At 34.7% G+C, this 18,648-nt stretch overlaps 1 protein-coding gene across 3 annotated transcripts in view; it reads left to right on the top strand.

Moving 5' to 3' along the window:
• Window positions 1–18,648, top strand: part of Appl (amyloid-beta-like protein) — a 36,152-nt gene that overhangs the window by 12,182 nt on the left and 5,322 nt on the right. The window contains exons 2-12 of one of the 3 annotated variants that reach the window (XM_012280091.2): window positions 5,628–5,681; window positions 6,764–6,895; window positions 8,017–8,143; window positions 9,957–10,047; window positions 10,666–10,796; window positions 16,709–16,928; window positions 17,326–17,536; window positions 17,735–17,908; window positions 17,984–18,055; window positions 18,129–18,319; window positions 18,445–18,605. In XM_012280091.2, coding sequence (XP_012135481.1) covers window positions 5,628–5,681; window positions 6,764–6,895; window positions 8,017–8,143; window positions 9,957–10,047; window positions 10,666–10,796; window positions 16,709–16,928; window positions 17,326–17,536; window positions 17,735–17,908; window positions 17,984–18,055; window positions 18,129–18,319; window positions 18,445–18,605 — 1,564 coding nt within the window. Of the gene's footprint in view, window positions 1–5,627; window positions 5,682–6,763; window positions 6,896–8,016; window positions 8,144–9,956; window positions 10,048–10,665; window positions 10,797–16,708; window positions 16,929–17,325; window positions 17,537–17,725; window positions 17,909–17,983; window positions 18,056–18,128; window positions 18,320–18,444; window positions 18,606–18,648 lie in introns of all 3 variants that reach the window. The other 2 variants (XM_012280092.2, XM_003701020.3) reach the window with 2 other exon arrangements.

Raw genomic sequence — 18,648 nt, 5'->3', positions numbered from 1 at the left:
CCATATTCCCAACTGTAACAACTGCGCGTTCAAAACTGTTCCCTCTCCAATCCTAACTCTCTATTCCTGACCCCTCGCGTCTACAGACCTTAAAACTATAATTTATGAATTACAAAGTGGTGATTCGATTCGGTTAAAGAAATATAGGAGTTGCGTAAACAGTGTCATTCTGTCGGTCTCAGGTGTGGGTCGCTTAAGTTGACTATGTGTCTGCGCTGCATTCAAGGTGTGGCCAACACGTTATGCCACGTAAACGTCGTCGCGAATTACATCGTGGTGTATGTCACGATCTCGCTTTGCATTCTGCTCAAGGTGGTAATAAGAGTAGATGGTGTCGCTAAACTGGAATTCTGCTCGTTGATCCGAATTGCGTGTTGATGAGAGATCAACGATTATTACAACCCTTTTAACCTCTCCCTTCGTCATCCTTTTTATCTCCTATACTGGTTTCCACATTCATTTATTGCTTTTATTATTCGATGATATATGCACAGCTTTTATTTATGTACTCGCTTTCGGTGAAATTTACATTTTAAATTGATATAGGTGGATTCCATATCTGCAGTTTTTGTTACAGTTTGATGTTATTTTGTTATAAAATGATGTTTCGAGACGCAATTGGTTTTTGGTTAATTTTTGCATTCATGAATTTGAAAATTTCTAAGGTGTTTTAATTTATAAATGATGTTTGGAATGTTCTGGGAATCTGAACCTTTTTATTACCGAAGTAATTACTATTTTATAATTCTATTATACTGTAATATCCCTTTTACTATTTTACCATTTCATTGTAAATAAACCATTTCGGCGTAAGCTATTTCGTTATTCAACTTACTACCATTTGATCGTTCCATTTTTTAAAAATTTCTCTTAACGGTACAAATTAATACAAAATGTATCCACTGGTTTTTTCATTTTTACCAATTTTAACGTTTGGTTCCATTAGCTCAATATCAAGCCAATTTGTTTATAATGACACAAGGAACAAAATTACTTTTTGTGGCACAAATTAGTACAAAACAAGCACTAAATATTCCGCTATGTGTATGATACTCCCGGTTTGGTCCTACCAAAGAGATATGTTCTCTCTAGATACAAACATAATGAAATTTTAATTAGGAACTTTCTCTAGTAAATGTAATAAAATCGTAATAAATCGTTTGGAAAGGGTTGAAACGTTACGTTTAAACAAGTCCATAACATGAACGCTGCTACTCGAAACTTTGTAGCGCTCTTCTCTTTTTGAATAAAACAAACTTTCTGATACATATACCGCAGTTTTGTTCTAAAAATTACGGTTACACACTTTTAATTGCAATTAAATGTAGTTCCCTTATTACGGAAGTATAATATTTAGAATAGAACTTTTCAAATCGTAATTTGCATCAAACTCTGGGACACCTTTCTTTCATGTATTTATGAGGCGGAAAATTATTAGGTGAAACAAGTTTGATATGGTTGATTTGGAGACACTTGTTATATTGCCGCTGGAGAAGTTGCAGTGTGAAATTTGGAAATTTGAGGGTTTGGGATTTTGAAAGGTTAGAAATAGGAGGAGATTTTTGGGATTGAAAAGGTGGATATTTTGAGAGGTGGAAAATTGTGAAGGTGGATGTTTGGAAATTTGGAAAATTTTAAATTTGAAAATTTGCGAAATTTAGAATTTGGAATTTGGAATTTGGAAATTTGGAATTTGGGAAATTTGGAACTCGGGAAATTTGGAATTCGGGAAATTGGAATTTAGGAAATTTAGAATTCGGGAGATTTGGAATTCGGGGAATTGGAATTTAGGAAATTTATAATTCGGGAAATTTGGAATTCGGAAATTTGGAATTCGGGAAATTTAGAATTCGGGAAATTTGGAATTCGGAAAATTGGAATTCGGGAAATTTAGAATTCGGAAAATTTAGAATTTAGGAAATTTAGAATTCGAGAAATTTGGAATTCGGAAAATTGGAATTCGGGAAATTGGAATTTAGGAAATTTAGAATTCGGGAAATTTGGAATTCGGAAAATTTGGAATTTAGGAAATTTAGAATTCGGGAAATTTGGAATTTAGGAAATTTAGAATTCGGGAAATTTGGAATTTGAAAAATTCAGAAATCTGAAAAATTGAGAATTCCATTATTTATTAATTCCCAAAACTTAAAAATTAGAATATTACATTTGCAAACCTCGAAATATGAATCCAGAATGTATAAACTTCACCTTTCCAAGACTTCAAAATAAAAATCCATTAAAGTCACAAAAACTGAACCTTAAAAAGCAGCGAAACAATTGAAAAATTCAAAAAAATCGAAAAATCTGTTACAATATTAAAAACGGCGTTGTAACCGTATAAATTGCTTGTTATAATTTCACGGTCGATGAACTGACCTCGTTACTCGTATCTCAAAAAAGCACTGTGAAAATTAGAATACGTAATAACGTTATTACATGATTGCCGCTACATTGTCGACGCAGAAAGTTCGTTTAAGGGAATTGTGTTTCTTGATAATTAAAGAAACTGAAGACGGGAAGTTAAAAGCACAGCGTCTTCCTTTACACGAAGAAACTTCCAAGTTCTTTAAATTAAATCGGGAATTTTGAATAGCCAAGGAATTGGAAGTCAGCGACCAAGTCCCATTACCAGGTTCAATCTTGAAGCTCTGATTTCTTTAAGTGTCTTCTCCAATATTACTCGAGTTTCTTCTGCGTATTTATTCGAATCCCTTAAGAAAATCGAGTCGTTCAATTTATCGAAATGTTTTTCAAACACGAATGTTTTGCATATACTTTTACGGTACTTTTTTTAATTATAACTGTATAATTTATTTGGTACACGAATGTAATCTTTTGAAAACTTCTGCTGTTGATTTTTGTAATAAAGGTTCATCGAATTTATTCTTATTGAGTATTGATAAATGTTTGCAATTAAAATTTATTCTTGTTTATATGTATTAGTTTCTACTGTTGTCAGAGACTTTCAAGCTGATGTATCTACGTACATATGTATGTACATATGTACATTGATATATGTATAAGACACATGGGTACATACGTAAAATACATAGGTGAAATACATACATAATACATACGTAACACACACGTAATACATGTGTAATACATAGGTAATATAATAAGTAATATGCATAGCTAACACATGAGCAACATGCATGTTACTTATTATATTACCTATGCACTATACATGTATTATAACACTGTACATATATGCATATGTACATATGTACATTCATATATGTATAAGATACATGGGTACATACGTAAAATACATAGGTGAAATACATACATAATACATACGTAACACACACGTAATACATGTGTAATACATACGTGATATAATAACTAATATGTATAGGTAACACATGAGCAACATGCATGTTACTTATTATATCACCCATGTGCTATACATGTATTACTATCAATGTACATATATGTATATGTACATATGTACATTCATATATGTATAAGATACATAGGTACATAAAATACAAAGGTGAAGTACATACATAACGCATACGTGACACACACGTAATACATGTGTGATATCATAAGTAATATGCATAGGTAACGCATGAGCAACATGCATATGTAATAAAAGTTAGTATGTGGGTCAAAGATTACTGTGTGAAGAGTTAAGAAATTATTTGTCACGTTCAGAACGTACAATGTCGGTAGATATGAACGGACCCTTGGTAATCTTCTCGTGGTTAATAGCGTATTATGGGGCTATTGAGCGTAGATCGAGGGTAGTTGAACTGACTATGGACAATCTATTATACGTGACCAGTGAAAAGAGTCATAGGCTTTGCTGGTCAACGACACGACACGCAAACACACGCCCATGGAAATGGAAACGCAAGGTTTATCTCGCGTGAGCACCGCCATTCTTTTCGAAACCAAGGAGTCCAGGAAGTATGTGAATGGAAACATCGATGTGAATTTGCTCGGATATGGTATCAATTATCTTTCCGGCATCGATGACGTATGTGCGATGTCTGCTCGAAAACTTAACAGGCTTTTCAGTTGATTACTCTGACAATTTTTTAATTTGGACTTTTGGTGTTTGGAAATTGGAAAGTATGGAAATTTGGAAATTTAAATATTAGGGTATTAGGATATTAGGATATTAAGATATTAGGGTATTAGGGTATTAGGGTTTTAAGGTATTAGGATATTAGGATATGTAGACGTAGGATATTAGGACACAGGACATTAGGTGACAAGACACTAGGTGACAGGACATTAGGTGACAGGACACTAGGTGACAGGACATTAGGTGACAGGACACTAGGTGACAGGACATTAGGTAACAGGACACTAGGTGACAGGACATTAGGTGACAGAACACTAGGTGACAGGACATTAGGACTCAGAGCACCAGGAAAATATCTATAAACTCAAGAATAAAAATATTTAAATATTTAAGAATTTATTACCCCACAAATGATAAAATCCACAATCTTATAAAACAATCAGCCTTGTATCTAAAGCTTAAGGATCTAAAAAGTCCGAGATCCACTCGACGTACAAAATCAGAGATATAATCAGCCTCCATCTTCTGATTAGCCCCAGGATCTAATTCTCTTTATAACTTGTTTCTAGGCCTGTAGCTTAATACCTTTTATTGTATCGACCAATGCCTGCTCGAAGGTTCGATCGATTGAACAGTCGAAAGGCCGTTCAGACGGTTTAGGAATTAGGGAAACCGGAAAGAACACGATTATAGGTCGTTACGAGGGTATTCACGAGTCTCGATGGAAATAGACATTTTTACGAGATTGCTAGGGAGAAACAGAAACGATATTTGTTCTTGGAAATGGGGAATTACACTCCGATGGATTCCAGGATTTTCTCGAGATTGTTTCATATCTAACCTTTGATTACTTTTTTATTTAACATCGTAATTTGTTTGATTTCGTTCATCAAACTTTAATCCACCTTTCAAGCATTCTTGAGAATTGAAAATAATTTATTATATTTATTTAACTGTTGCAAGAATATTTTTTATTCTGATGACACGATAAACGATTCATAAAAATAATTGAACATTTTACAAATTGTTAAGAGAATTTCAAAGAGAGTTTCAATATGTAGAAAGATAAAAATTTGAAAAATTATGAAGTACAAAATACTAAGTTCCTCAAAATTATCTTCGTATAAAGGACACATAATATTTTACACAGTAGTTTTATTATCCTTCTAACATGTGTTACTGAAGATTTCAAATAAGCCACAAGACAAAGAAAATTATAATTTAAACAATAATTCATAAAATTTTTATAAGAATCTTATAAAAATCTTACAATAAATAACGAAATATAATGGAGCGAAAATTACTCCAAACAAAATATAATAGAATATAAATTACCGTAAATAATTTTTCAGTTTAAAAGCAGTATGGTTACTATAAAATCTTGATAAAGTACTTCGTGTATAAGAACGACGAAACTATACCAATCGCAGTATTCGTGGGTGGAATGATGAGGTCTTGCCCCGTATTCAGAACCCTCCCCGTATTGGGCAACATTCTTCTAGGAATATTGCGACAGATCGTTGATAGCGAGAAATCTTGGCAACGTATAATTTCACGCGAGCTGAATTTCACTGTGTTTTCTGCATTGCAGGCGGTGTCGGAGAGGCTCGAGTTGGCACCCGCTGGAGGAAGATCTGAGCCCCAGGTGAGTGCCACTTGAAACTGCACGCTTCCTTTTCCTTACGAATATCATCGAGACTGCACACTCCGATTTCTTTTTTTACATAACCATTCGCTGCTACCTATCTACGTTTCAATGTCACTTCCGGTCAATACCGTCGGCTTCATTCGTAGACCTCTTATTGCACGATACGGTACATTTCGTGCAGACTGTAAATTTAGAATAGCTCGACATAACTGATTTATGCTGAAGCTTATTAATCATTACTAACTACCAATAATTGATTAAATTAATAAACTATTAACCACCAGAAATTGATTCAACTGATTGACTATTAAAGCAAGAAAAAATCAGTCTATTAAGTAATTTGCATAACACGTCCACAAATGTGGAAGTGATCTAAATACAAGATAGGATCTGCGTATAAACTAATTAAATTATAGTCGTGTTAGGGGTTTTACCCTAATGGGAATAGTGTGAAACTATGATTCAGAAACGGTGTTGATGGAAGCAGATTGTTATTGTAGCGTGTTAAGAATGTAATTTTGCTTCATCACTTTAAAACGTTTTACTGCTGTATTTGATTTTTGTTAACAATAAGTTGAAGTAAGAGGTAATTTATTAAAACCAGTTTTTAATATATTTTAGTACATGATATATTGAACTAGTATATTCACTGAAATAACAGAAATTGTTAAAGTAAAAATAACTTCCTTTTTACGTTACATCTAGATACACAATGCTTATACACCTGTAGAAGACATTTGCGACCTCCGTAAATTAATCAGCATTATTCTGTCAGAATTCTGAATACAGTTTTCAATATTTCAGCTTGCAAATACGCATTCGTATTCTCCTTCTATGAATAGCTCGTAGACTCCACTTGTAAAGTTAAAAATTTTTATTTTTAAAGTACTAGTATCTTTTGAAGTACGTGTAGCAAGAAGTTGAAGTCACGTCTTAAAAATATTTAACAGGTTTGAAGAGAAAGTGGTAGCCCATATTTTGGACCACTTCCTCCGCTCATACATTCTTGTGAAATAAATTGTACTGAGTCAAGTAGTGCAAGTAACCGAAGACGATTCTTTATGTAAATGTGTGTGAAGGTGGCCACATTATGCGAAGCTGGAGAGGTGTATCTGGCACAGCACATGGGCGAACAGGGTCGTTGGGTTTCCTCGACCGACAAGAAAAGCTGCATGACGGATAAACTGGAGATCCTCGAATATTGCAAAAAGGTAAGACTGATCTATTTTAAACTTCACATAAATCTTATTTCTCTTTCGTTATGGTATAAATATTGTCGCTGAAGATTTTCGTATCTATCTTAGGAACATTTATAGGTCAAAGATTTAATAGTTTGAGTTTTCAGACTGTCGTATTTCAAGAATTGAACGCATACATTTTTCAGTAAAATATACATGTATGTTTCGCTTGATTGTGGTAACTCGTTTGAATAGTTCATATATTCGCGGGCGAGCGCTCGCGAGTCTTCGGTCATCCTCGTACGTGCACGTACAGTGCATACGAATGCACATTACAATAGGACAATAGTTCATGAAAAAAGTAATTACATGAATTGCTAGTAGTATTAATTAGAATAGTTAAGCAGATATTAACTATTATTATCAGTAATAACAACTTGAAAAAAGATTCATGAACGTCTAAAAATTTGAGTAGTAAATATCCAAGTAAATACCAAAGTCCTCTTACATTTGAGAAAAACTGTTCCACATAAAAATTAGCACAATGCACAAATCAATACGTAATTTCTTTCACCGATTTTACAATTCAGCACGCATTTCGCAAATAATTATATTCTTTCGCAAAATGGGCCATCACTATTATCCCAATACCGCTGAACAGTTACTGGTTTACCATTGTTTCAAGAAATATCGGCATCGAAAATTGATACCGAGTACCCCTGAAATCTCGATATCGTTCGATATCGAATACTCCGATGCATTATCTGAATATCATCAATATGTATCGATATCTGCTCAATTAGACTTGGTAACTCTAGTAACAATATCTCTGCATTGATGAACGAGGGAGAATCGCGTTCATTTCCGGAAATAGATGAAATAATGTGTTTCAGTGTCTGTCTAACAATTGTATCGTTGATGTATGCACTCGTTATCGAGTGAAAAGCACGATAATTTCGTAAATCGAAATTAATGCCGAAGCCGCATTCGAGACTCGCGTGCAAACCGAGAGCTATAATCTTCGACGCTCTCTCGTCGACAATAAAATGTTCCCGTTATTGAATCCGTTGTGCACGTTAAACGGATGATCGAAAGTTCGTTCACGATGTAATTACAACGGTCTCGCGATAATCTGTATTTGTGCGTGTTTTCAGGCATACCCGAAGAGAGACATCACTAACATCGTTGAGTCCTCGCACTACGTGAGGGTTAGTGGATGGTGCAAACCAGGAAGGACCAAATGTAAATTGTCACGTTGGGTCAAACCTTACAGATGCCTCGGTATGTACATACTTCAGAGTTCGAAAGTATTCAATAGTAATTATTTATTCAACTTCACAATCCAAAATTGGACTTTACAATAACTAAAATTAATAACCCATTAATAATCCATTCATTCATTCACTCAAAATATCATTCTAGGCTATGCCTTTCTCAAAGGCTATGCATAGCTGGTTTGTCCAATATTGCAAGATCTTTCATTTCTAATTTTACTAATCTTTTATTATAATCTCTCTTCTTTCTTTTCATTCACAACCTTCCCAATTTTTTACTGATATCCACTGACTGTTCCTCCTAAAATTCCTATCTTTTACACTTGTTATCTTGTAATAATATATAAATTTAATCTAGAAGAATAAACAGCAAATAGAACGTCACAGAAACAGAACAAATTGAATTTCTACTTCAATCTCTCCTCGAAGAACACCATAAAGTGGACAAACATCACAAGAAATAGGAACGAATAGAAATTCCATTTCAATTAAAATTTGACCCAAATAACAACGAATAACAAACAGTCCAAGAAACAAATTGAATTTCTATTTTAACGAAAAGTCTGTTATAAATGAATGAAATTGGAAGGAAAAAGAGTATCATCTAATTCTAGAAAGTGTAATGAAATGAAAATAAAAGTAGTAGTTTAAAAGGAGCTTTGAGTTGAAGTAGTCGTTTACGAGCAACTCTAGCGAGTAACTGAGATTTTCAGTTTCTGCCGTATTGATTCCTTCGGGTTGTCGAGTACCATGTAGCGGGAGAGACGGTATTAAGGGGTTGCTCGGGAAGACACGTAGTACACCATGATTTCTGCTTCGTACTTGACTAAATATGCATTTTAGGGCGGTGCTCGACTTTTAAAGTATTGAGGACCCTAATATCTTATTTTCTGTACTGAGAGATTTGGTTAAAACTTTATAGCATTTGAAAGGTTCTATTTTGAATGACTTTATACATCAGGTTGTCAATAAATCTAAAAGCTGGACTATCGACAAAAATTGCGAGGAGAGTGTTTTTTGTTATTAGTTAAATTTTGAGAGAAATATCCTTGCTTAATATTTGCGAAATAGATTTATATAAAAGTGGCTATTCTTAAAAGTTCACAAACTTTTTAATATTTCATATTTCTCAAATTTCCAAGTGTCTAAACTCTCAGATTACTCCTAAAATTCTCAAATTACTAAATCTTCCTAACTTCTCAAATAACCAAATTGCTAAATGCCCAAATTCTTAACTTACCAACTTTCTAAGTCTTGAAATACTCAGACTCTCAAATTAACAATTACCAATGTTCCAAATTTTTAAATCGCCAAACAAGTGACGAATTCCCTAAACTACCAACCCCCTAAATTATGGAACTCTCGAATGATCAATTCCCAAACTATCAAATCCCTAAATTATCGAACTCCCAAATGACCGATTCCCCAAATGTTCAAATCCCTAAATTATCAAACACCCAAATTACCGCTTTCCCAAATTATTGAACTCTCAAATTACCGATTCCCAGAATTGCCAAATTCTCAAATTACTAATTCCTCAAATTTCCCAAACTGTAAATGCAATCTCCAAGTTTTATATTCATTTTTTCCGTAATAATCAGCTGTCCATTCAACGCTAAAATTACGAATATTATTTCACTATGATAATACTAATTTCCTTGAAATTCGTGAAAGCTGTTGTCAGACTAATTTGAACAAACGCTATCTAATTTGAAGAAAATATTCTCTTCGGTATCTAATTTGTAGAAAGCAAACTCTTCGATGTCTAATTTGAAGAAAATCTCCAATACTTTCTTTTCACGAGAATTTCTTTTTTTCAGAGGGACCATTCCAAAGTGACGCGTTACTCGTGCCAGAAGGTTGCCTCTTCGACCACCTCCACAATCAAACTAAATGTTGGGAATCCCACAGGTAAGTAAGCAAACATCAACTAACACACTGCAACGCTAGTATTGTATCGATTTACCTATCCGTCACCACGTAACTCTATCCATCTTGGCACTCGCCTCACCTTATTGGAGTTCACAGTTCGATAATTTCCTGCTGGAGGGGGACTATTGACTATTGTTTTGGCCCAATGAGTTTCTACGTAACAGAATTAAAGTGGGATATACTTTCCTGCGATATTGTTTACGGTTCACTTGTCAACTAAAATGAATAAGGATGTCATGTCTTTTAGAAATTTCAATGTACATAATTTTCAAAATTAGAAATCTGTACATTCAAATATATAAAATACTACTTGGAATAAAAGCTTTGAATTTAGAAATTTAGAAGCACAATTTAAAGTGTCTCGTTCTTATAATTTCCAAGTTTAAAAATCTGAAAATTTGAGGATGTATTTTGGTAATTTGAATAATCAAACGTTCAAGAATTTGTCAATTGATCAAATGCAAAATATTGGATATGTGAAACTTCGAGAGTTAACAAATTTTGAAGCTTGCAGTCTCAAGGGAAGGCTCCGTTGCCCCCAAGTGTACCATAGATCTCGCATAAAATATTTAAGTGCTCGGGGAATTTCTGTTACAGATGGAACACAACCGCCGCAGACACCTGCAGAGAAAGAAACATGAACCTGAGGAGCTTCGCGATGCTACTACCCTGCGGTATCTCCTTGTTCTCCGGTGTCGAGTTCGTGTGCTGCCCGAAACACCTGAAAGGTACGTAACGTACGTACATTCTCATACCACCATATTCATTCATCGACGGTTCTGTGTGCTGAAGAAACGAGTTCTCACCATTGCGATGCGTTGCATGAACGAAACCTGAAGAAACCATTGGCCTCGAAAAATGTTCGGTGATTATGCAGAGCAGGGTACACCTCCACCATTTCAATTCTCTTTACATACGTTTATGTATATTATGCTAATGTATCAGATTGAAACATTGTATACAAGTGGATTCACATGAATTGATTCCCTTATTACATATTCTCTTTATGAAAATTTGTAAATTATATTTGTATTGATCTTATTATATGGATATATTTTTATGTAGTTCAATTGATCTCTTAAGTACATATTCTCTTTATGGAAATTTGTAATAAATTTGTATATTTGTATAGATTTTTTTGTATGAGCTCAGCAACATACTTAGCGTTAATACTTCTATAAATTTTCAAATTGTTCTTCAAACTAAGTCTTCAAATTTTCAGGTTCTCAAGTTTCCCAAATTTCTAAATGGTGTCCAGCCAAATGTCAACATTGTCGATGTCAAAAGTCCTACAGTTCCATCCATGACAATACAACAAAAGTCTCATGTAAATGCATACAGTAATTGGCGTATATCGTTTACTAAATTAAAGCTTTTATCATTGTCTTTCATAATACACGAGATGATAAAAAATGGTGAGGTGTACCCTGATGATCGAATATTCTTGAGTGCCGCAAGTTTTCATAAATAAGTATGTATAGCATGAAAACGAATGCGGATACGAGTCGAGCATTTCAACATTGAGTTTCCAAGTGAACATTTGGTGTGTACGAGAAATATGTAGTAGGCAGTGTACGTGTTATTGTAATTCGATCGACGAGAAAAGAGGACAATATTATTACGTAGCGTGATATCCATGCCACAGATCTCCGTCTGGCCAGTCTGTTACCTTGGAACGTGTTCTTTGTCGTTCTCCGTTTGTGCTCGTTTTAATTGATTTCTTTATATATCAGGGATTGGGCATTCTCCCATTGTTAGAGTAACATAATACATTTCAACTCGGTACAATTGATTTTGTATAGGCGACATACAATGATATTTGGGTATCTGGAGCCTTTAAGTCAGTTACATAATAAAACTACTACATGAATGTTATGTTCCTAAAATCAATGTTTGTTATTTGTAACAATTTGTTATAACAGTCTTTTTTTATGAAGACATTTCTTTAAGTGAAAGAAGTTTTTTGTTTAGAATTTGTAGTCAAACTTTTGTAAAAGATATTAACTGTTATACCTTAAGTATAAAATTACATTTACAAGTATAAAGATTGATGTCTCAGAGCGATGTCTGAAAGAAAGTCACTTTAAACATTTTGTAAGAAGATAAGTAGACAGAAATGTCTATAACACTGAAACAAGGTCAAATCTGATAAAGATTATAGGAACTTTTCTCACTGCCTCTCCTAAACTGATTGCCACATGAAACACTCTGTATCTTAACCACTTTCTAATTCTCATAAAACTAACAATATTTAAATCTTGATAAATGTATGTCTTACAAAATCTTTAATCTTGTATTTATTTTCAATGAATTTGACTTAATGTTTAAAATGAAGATTCAAGTGTTCTTGATTTATGTTTCCCGACATTGTAACTAACCGGAAGGGTCTAATAGTACAGATCGACAATAAGCAACATTGTAACAATCACAGGAAACGTATAATGACATCACTCAGGTTTATAATTACAAATGCGAGCAAAGACAGATGTCCGTCAAGTCAAGACCTACAGCTGTAGTGAGACATACCTGGCATATTTTTGCAATTGTTTTTCTTCATTCTTATGTGCGAAAATTCTATTCTGTATTTATTACTTTTGTATGAATTTAGAGTATCTAGAATTTTAACTTGGAAATTTAGAATTTTTATTATTAAAAAATATGGAAATTTGAATAATTTAAAAATATAAAAATATAGAAATTTCAAAGATTTAAATTAGAAATTTGGAAATGTAAAAATACTGAAATCTCAACTGCAGAAATTTAAAAGCTTGATAATTTGCAAATCTACAAATTTTTAATCCTAATTTTCCAGAAGCAGTCCAACCTTTATTCTCCATATAACTACCCCATTGTCGAGCTTCCCGACGTAATTTCATGAATATAAAAATTTCAAGATGTCGCAGATTAAAGAGATCATTGCATCAAACGAAGAAACGGTAGTCGAAAGGTTACAGGGAGGGAAATACATATTTAAATATATTCACTATCTATTAATTCTACGTTCGGCCGTCAATAAAAATTCCCATTTTACTGGCTTTGAACCATTTCCAATCAACGTTATTGGAAATGCTCAAAGAAAATAACTGTACAAGATTATTCAAAAAGAATATCAATACTTTGCGTGTGTACCTTTGGAACATTTTAAACTACAATAATTATATTTCTACCCCAGAACATTTTTCATTATTCTAAAATACAAAGGGGTGGTTACAAAGTGTGCAAGTAAAATTAAGGTATTGATTGTTATGCTGAAAATTTTGATTCTTTTTCTTAAGTAATATTTTGAAATATTCATTTCTGGAGTTCCAAGCTTTCAGAATCAAAAATTCATATATTTTTAAATATTTGTACTGAAAAATTTCTAAATTCTCTAAATTCCTAAATTTTCAACTTCTTGCAAAAATATTTAACTTCTTAAAAATTTGCAAATGTACAAATTCCCAAGTTTCTACATTGTCAGACTTCCAAATCTCAAAATTTCCAAGATTCTGAAGCTCCAAACTCCCAAATTTCCAAAAGCCATCTTGAAGCTATTCACTCTTTCTACTCCACTCTAATAACTTCATAAATCAATCTTCTCCATAATCATTCCATTTTAACATAAAACACACTTACTCATCAAATCTGACCCTTCCAAATAGAACTTATCTCAATCTAGACTTGAACCTAATAGATAAACCACTATGTTACCACGGAAATCATGAAAAACCAAAGCCATCAAACAAAAATATAAAAAGATGTCCCAATAGGTCTTCATAATTTTGTAGCCACCCAAAGATGCGAAGCTCGGTGACTCACAGTTTTACCCTCGTAACCTCCCCACATTTTCGACCGCTAATTAGACAGTATTTCAAGTTTTCTAACCCCAGACGACACAAGAAGTTGGCCGGTGATTCATCGGTCGTTCCTATTGATTCGAAACTACGCAGGGAAACATAGTCGCATATATGTACAATGTGTATAGCGAATTGGCTGGCGTACAACCCTCCCACGATGGACAAGCATATTGGATCGAGTTTATTAGCTATAAGGTATCTCGGCATCGTACACGGAAAAGAAAAGATGCGCAGGAGCGAACAGAAACCATAGTGCCCATAGTTGTTACGTTGCGCGCAGTCGTCGACGGACGGTTATTGATTGTACGAGCGAGCAAGATAGAAACGACGTAGGATCAAAACGGCCGGAAGAAAAGAGAAGAAGAATGTCCATAAATATTAGGACACTTTCTTGATTATGCAATTTGCGAACGTGTGCACAGATTTTTACATACTTATAAATTATACTCGCTGTCGTCTTAACTCCCCGTTTTACATATTAAAGGCTCAACAATTTTTTTCGCCCTCTAAAATGTTGTAAATCATCTCAGAGTTTGAACACAAAAATTTAAATTCAAGTCGTAAATTTTTATGTCGTACTAACTTTTTCGAGGGCGAACAAAATTTTGAGCTCTAATCAACACCTTATATGGCCATAACGAAAATATTACGATATCAAGATTGTAATTTTAAATATGAAAAAGCAGGGAGATACTGAAAGAACCTGCGATGATTAAATTGCGCAATGCACATAAAGAAAGAAGTGAATTTGTTTAATATTGAAAAGGTTAACGAGGTCCTTGTTGATGTCCTCGTTTTTCTTAAAGAAGCACCGTGCTGCGGAATATTTGCGTATCTAATCAAAACTACTGAAATTCTTCGCAGAGGAAACACGATTACGAACTAGTTGTTTGTATATTTTGTTTATACCGTTATTTTTAAATGAGCCGAGAATCGAGGCACAGGGTTTTTAGCGCGGCAATTTTCATGGATGACCGACCAAAGCGTTTTCCCTCTGTTTGCGTGTGCTCGTGTGTGTGCTTGTGAAAACACGCGAAAAAGCCGAGCCTGATGATTGGTTTCGGCCTTTTCGGGGTTGTCGATCAAATCCTGATATTTCTCTCGACCTCTGTACACATGAGATAACGTGGGCATTCAAATTTCTAAATTTATAAATGTTTCGAATCCTCGCTCTTCAAATTTCAGATATTTCTAAATTTATTGGTCAAATTTTCAAATTTTTTAGTCTTCAAGTTTTATCATTTTTGGGTCTGTGTATTTTCAAGTTTTTAGGGCTTCAAATTTTAGATGTTCACATCTTCAAATTTTCACATTTCTACACCTTCAGGTTTTCAAATTTGTAAATTACCAAATTTCTAATTTTTCAAATTTATCAAACTTTTAAGATTGCGAATTCGTGAATTTTCAAATTTCTAAATCTCCAATTCCCTAGATCCCAGAATCCCTAGATCCCAAAAACCCTACATTGCAGAATTCCCTAGATGCCAGAATTCTCTAGATCCCAAAATCCTTAGTTTCCAAAATTCCTAGATCCCAAAATCCCTAAATTTCCAAATCCCTAAATTCCCAAATCCTTAAATTCCCAAATTCCTAAATCCCCAAATCCCTAAATTCCTAAATCCCTAAATTCCCAAATCCCTAAATTCCCAAATCCCTAAATTCCCAAATCCCTAAATTCCCAAACCCCTAAATTCCCAAACCCCTAAATTCCCAAATCCCTAAATCCCCAAATCCCAATATTCCCAAATCCCTAAATTCCCAAATCCCTAAATTCCCAAATCCCTAAATTCCCAAATCCCTAAATTCCCAAATCCCTAAACCCCAAATCCCCAAATCCCTAAATCCTCAAGTCCCCAAATTCTCAAACCACAAACCTCTAAAAATTTCTGAAAAGCCTTAAACCGTAAAATTCACCGTTCACATATGAACAGAGAAATGATTTAAGCTCAATGTTCCATGTAACCATTGTCCCTAGGGAAGTTATGCCCGCGTTTTATCGTAGCAAAAAGAGATCCAGACTTTTCGATACGTGACAACGGACGTACACGATACATATTCCGTAAAAAATTGCCATCACAACCACCGCGTGACCCAGATAAAAGGATAGCGGTGAGGATACACCAGGCAAAGCTTTTGTCTGCCTTTGCAGAACTCGAGAAGTCAGCTCATCAGCGTGTCTATTCTCGGAGAATGGAACATCTCGAGAACCTAGTTAGCCAAGACGGCTTGTCCTCTTCAACATAACAGAGACAAATTAGAGTTTTCCAGGGTGGGGAACGAAACGACGAGCCTATGCTTTGCGGATTTTCAGATGCTTCTTTGGTATACTTGGTTTGTTTAAGGAGCTGTGATATTTTTGAAAACTACAGACATTTTTAACTTCGTCGTTTTTGAGGTTTACTGGTCTGGAAATTTGATAGTTGAGAAATTTAGGGAGATCGAATTTGGAAATTTGCAAAATTAAAAATTTATCAAATTTAGGAACTTGGTAATTTCGGTCTCTGACTACCTTTTTACAGATTTAGAATTTTTCGATACGAAAATTTGAAAATTTGACGATTTAGAAATTTAGTAATTTAGTGAACAGTAAATTTACTAAATTCTAAAATATAGAAATTTGGAGTTTCATTATCATTTCATTAACATCTGTAGCGTGATGGAGTGAACCAAAACATAATTTCATAAATATCCATTCCTTTTCTAACATGTATCAGACTATAAAAGCGAACAGAACCATAAAGTCATTAAGCCTGAAAGGCAGAACTAAAATAATAAAAAAAGTAATGTTTCTGAATAATTTACAGAAAATATGAAAGCCAAGAAGCCGATCGATTTGCCGATTCCGAAAGGTGTGGACGAGGACCTAGACGAGGACGAAGATGACCTTGATGACGAGGATGACATGGGTGCCGACGCGGATGACGAAGATGATTCCGATGCTGATTCTGAGGACGTGCTTAACGACCAACCTGACGATGATGAAAGCGATGAGGAATATCTCGACGATTACGACACCACGACAAGGTAAATCCTCCGTAATCCTTGTGTGGGCAATCCTGCTACTCACTGAAGCTTTAAAGCACCTTTCGTTCCTAATCGGAGGAAAAAGACCTTTCAGACATTTTTTGTGAGAAAGCTATTTTAGAACGATTATTCGTATTCTGTACGTTCATTTTTATTTTATAATAAAATACACTTATTATTTATAAATTTATTGATGAAAGAGATTATCTAGTCAACATTGGTTACATATTTATTTTCAAACAAATACATAAGGAATAACAAATAAGTTAAAATATAACATCCTCAAGTTCTGTAAAATAAGATACCTAACATATAGAAATGGGTACCTGATTACGTACACAAAGTATTCTAATAATTTTATTATTCGTGAAGCTAATCACATTTTGTTCTGTTTCAGTCGGTTACCTACAACAATCTCAACAATAGAGAAACCAAAACAAGATGCGACTGCGATGCCGTTGCCAGTCAGCACCAGCACACAGCAGTCTTCTCAGTCACAAAGCACACCGGATCCGTATCTGACACATTTTGATCCCCGTTCAGAACACCAGAGCTACAAGCAAGCACAAATGAGGCTTGAAGAGGTGCACAAGGAGAAAGTGACAAAAGTAAGCGGGTGGTGTTGCTTATCTTGCCCTTTCTGATTCTGTTGAATCTATTTGTATCGGTGCGGAAATTGTTTACAATAAATGTAGCGTTTGCAAGGAACATTGAAGAAGCGTAAAGAAATTTCTCAAAGGGCAATTATAATCACGCGGGACACTAGTGTCGAAATCTTTGTGCTACAACGTTTTCAGGTGATGAAGGATTGGAGTGATCTCGAGGAGAAATATCAGGACATCCGTGCGCATGATCCGATCGCTGCTGATGCGTTCAAACGATGGATGACCACACGGTTCCAGGAGACTGTTGCTGCCCTGGAAGAAAGTGGAGCCGCCGAGAAGCATCAACTTAGCGCTATGCATCAGCAAAGAGTGCAAGTGAGTAATGGTGCTGTGAAGAAAAAAGATAAAAAGAGAAATTGAGAACTTCGTGTAACTGTATAAATCTTACAGGAAGCGGTGAAACAAAGGAACGACGAAGCAATGTCCTGCTACACTGCTGCTTTGAACGAGACACCACCAAACGTAGGTTTATCAAACACTTGCATCTTGCTGATTAATTTTTGAACGTTTATTATAAAGTTGTTTTTGTGTTCAGATGCATCGCATCCAGAAGTGTCTGCAGAAACTTCTTCGAGCTCTGCACAAAGATAGACATCATACCATTGCCCACTACAAACATCTGTTAGATAGCAGCTTGGAACAAGCCCAACGAGAAAAACCTGCCACGTTAGAACACTTGGCGGAAATCGATAGAATCACCAATCAAAGTCTGTTGATGCTAGAACGGTAACGTGTCAGTTTAGTGCAACGTCACTATCAATGTATCAACGTCCTAGATCTTGAGATTGCAGAAAAGGAATGTATTTTGGCTTATAGAATACTATATGGAGGATTTCGTTCGTTATATTTAGGTATCCTGATTTAAGCGCGAAAATTGGCCGCCTTATGGATGATTACGTTTTGGCCCTCAGGAGCAAAGATGAGACTCCTGGACTGCTGCTAGCGATGACACGAGAAGCGGAAGCAGCCATCTTAGATAAATATCAGGCTGACGTTACCAGCAAACAGCAAGGTAACTTTGAGAATTAATACTAATTCAAAAAAGATAACGAATC

Source organism: Megachile rotundata, chromosome 2, assembly GCF_050947335.1.
Source record: "Megachile rotundata isolate GNS110a chromosome 2, iyMegRotu1, whole genome shotgun sequence".
In the NCBI taxonomy this organism is placed as follows: Eukaryota; Metazoa; Arthropoda; class Insecta; order Hymenoptera; family Megachilidae; genus Megachile; species Megachile rotundata.
The sequence above is the reverse complement of the archived record's forward strand: the minus strand, read 5'-3'. Positions and strand labels throughout refer to the sequence as shown.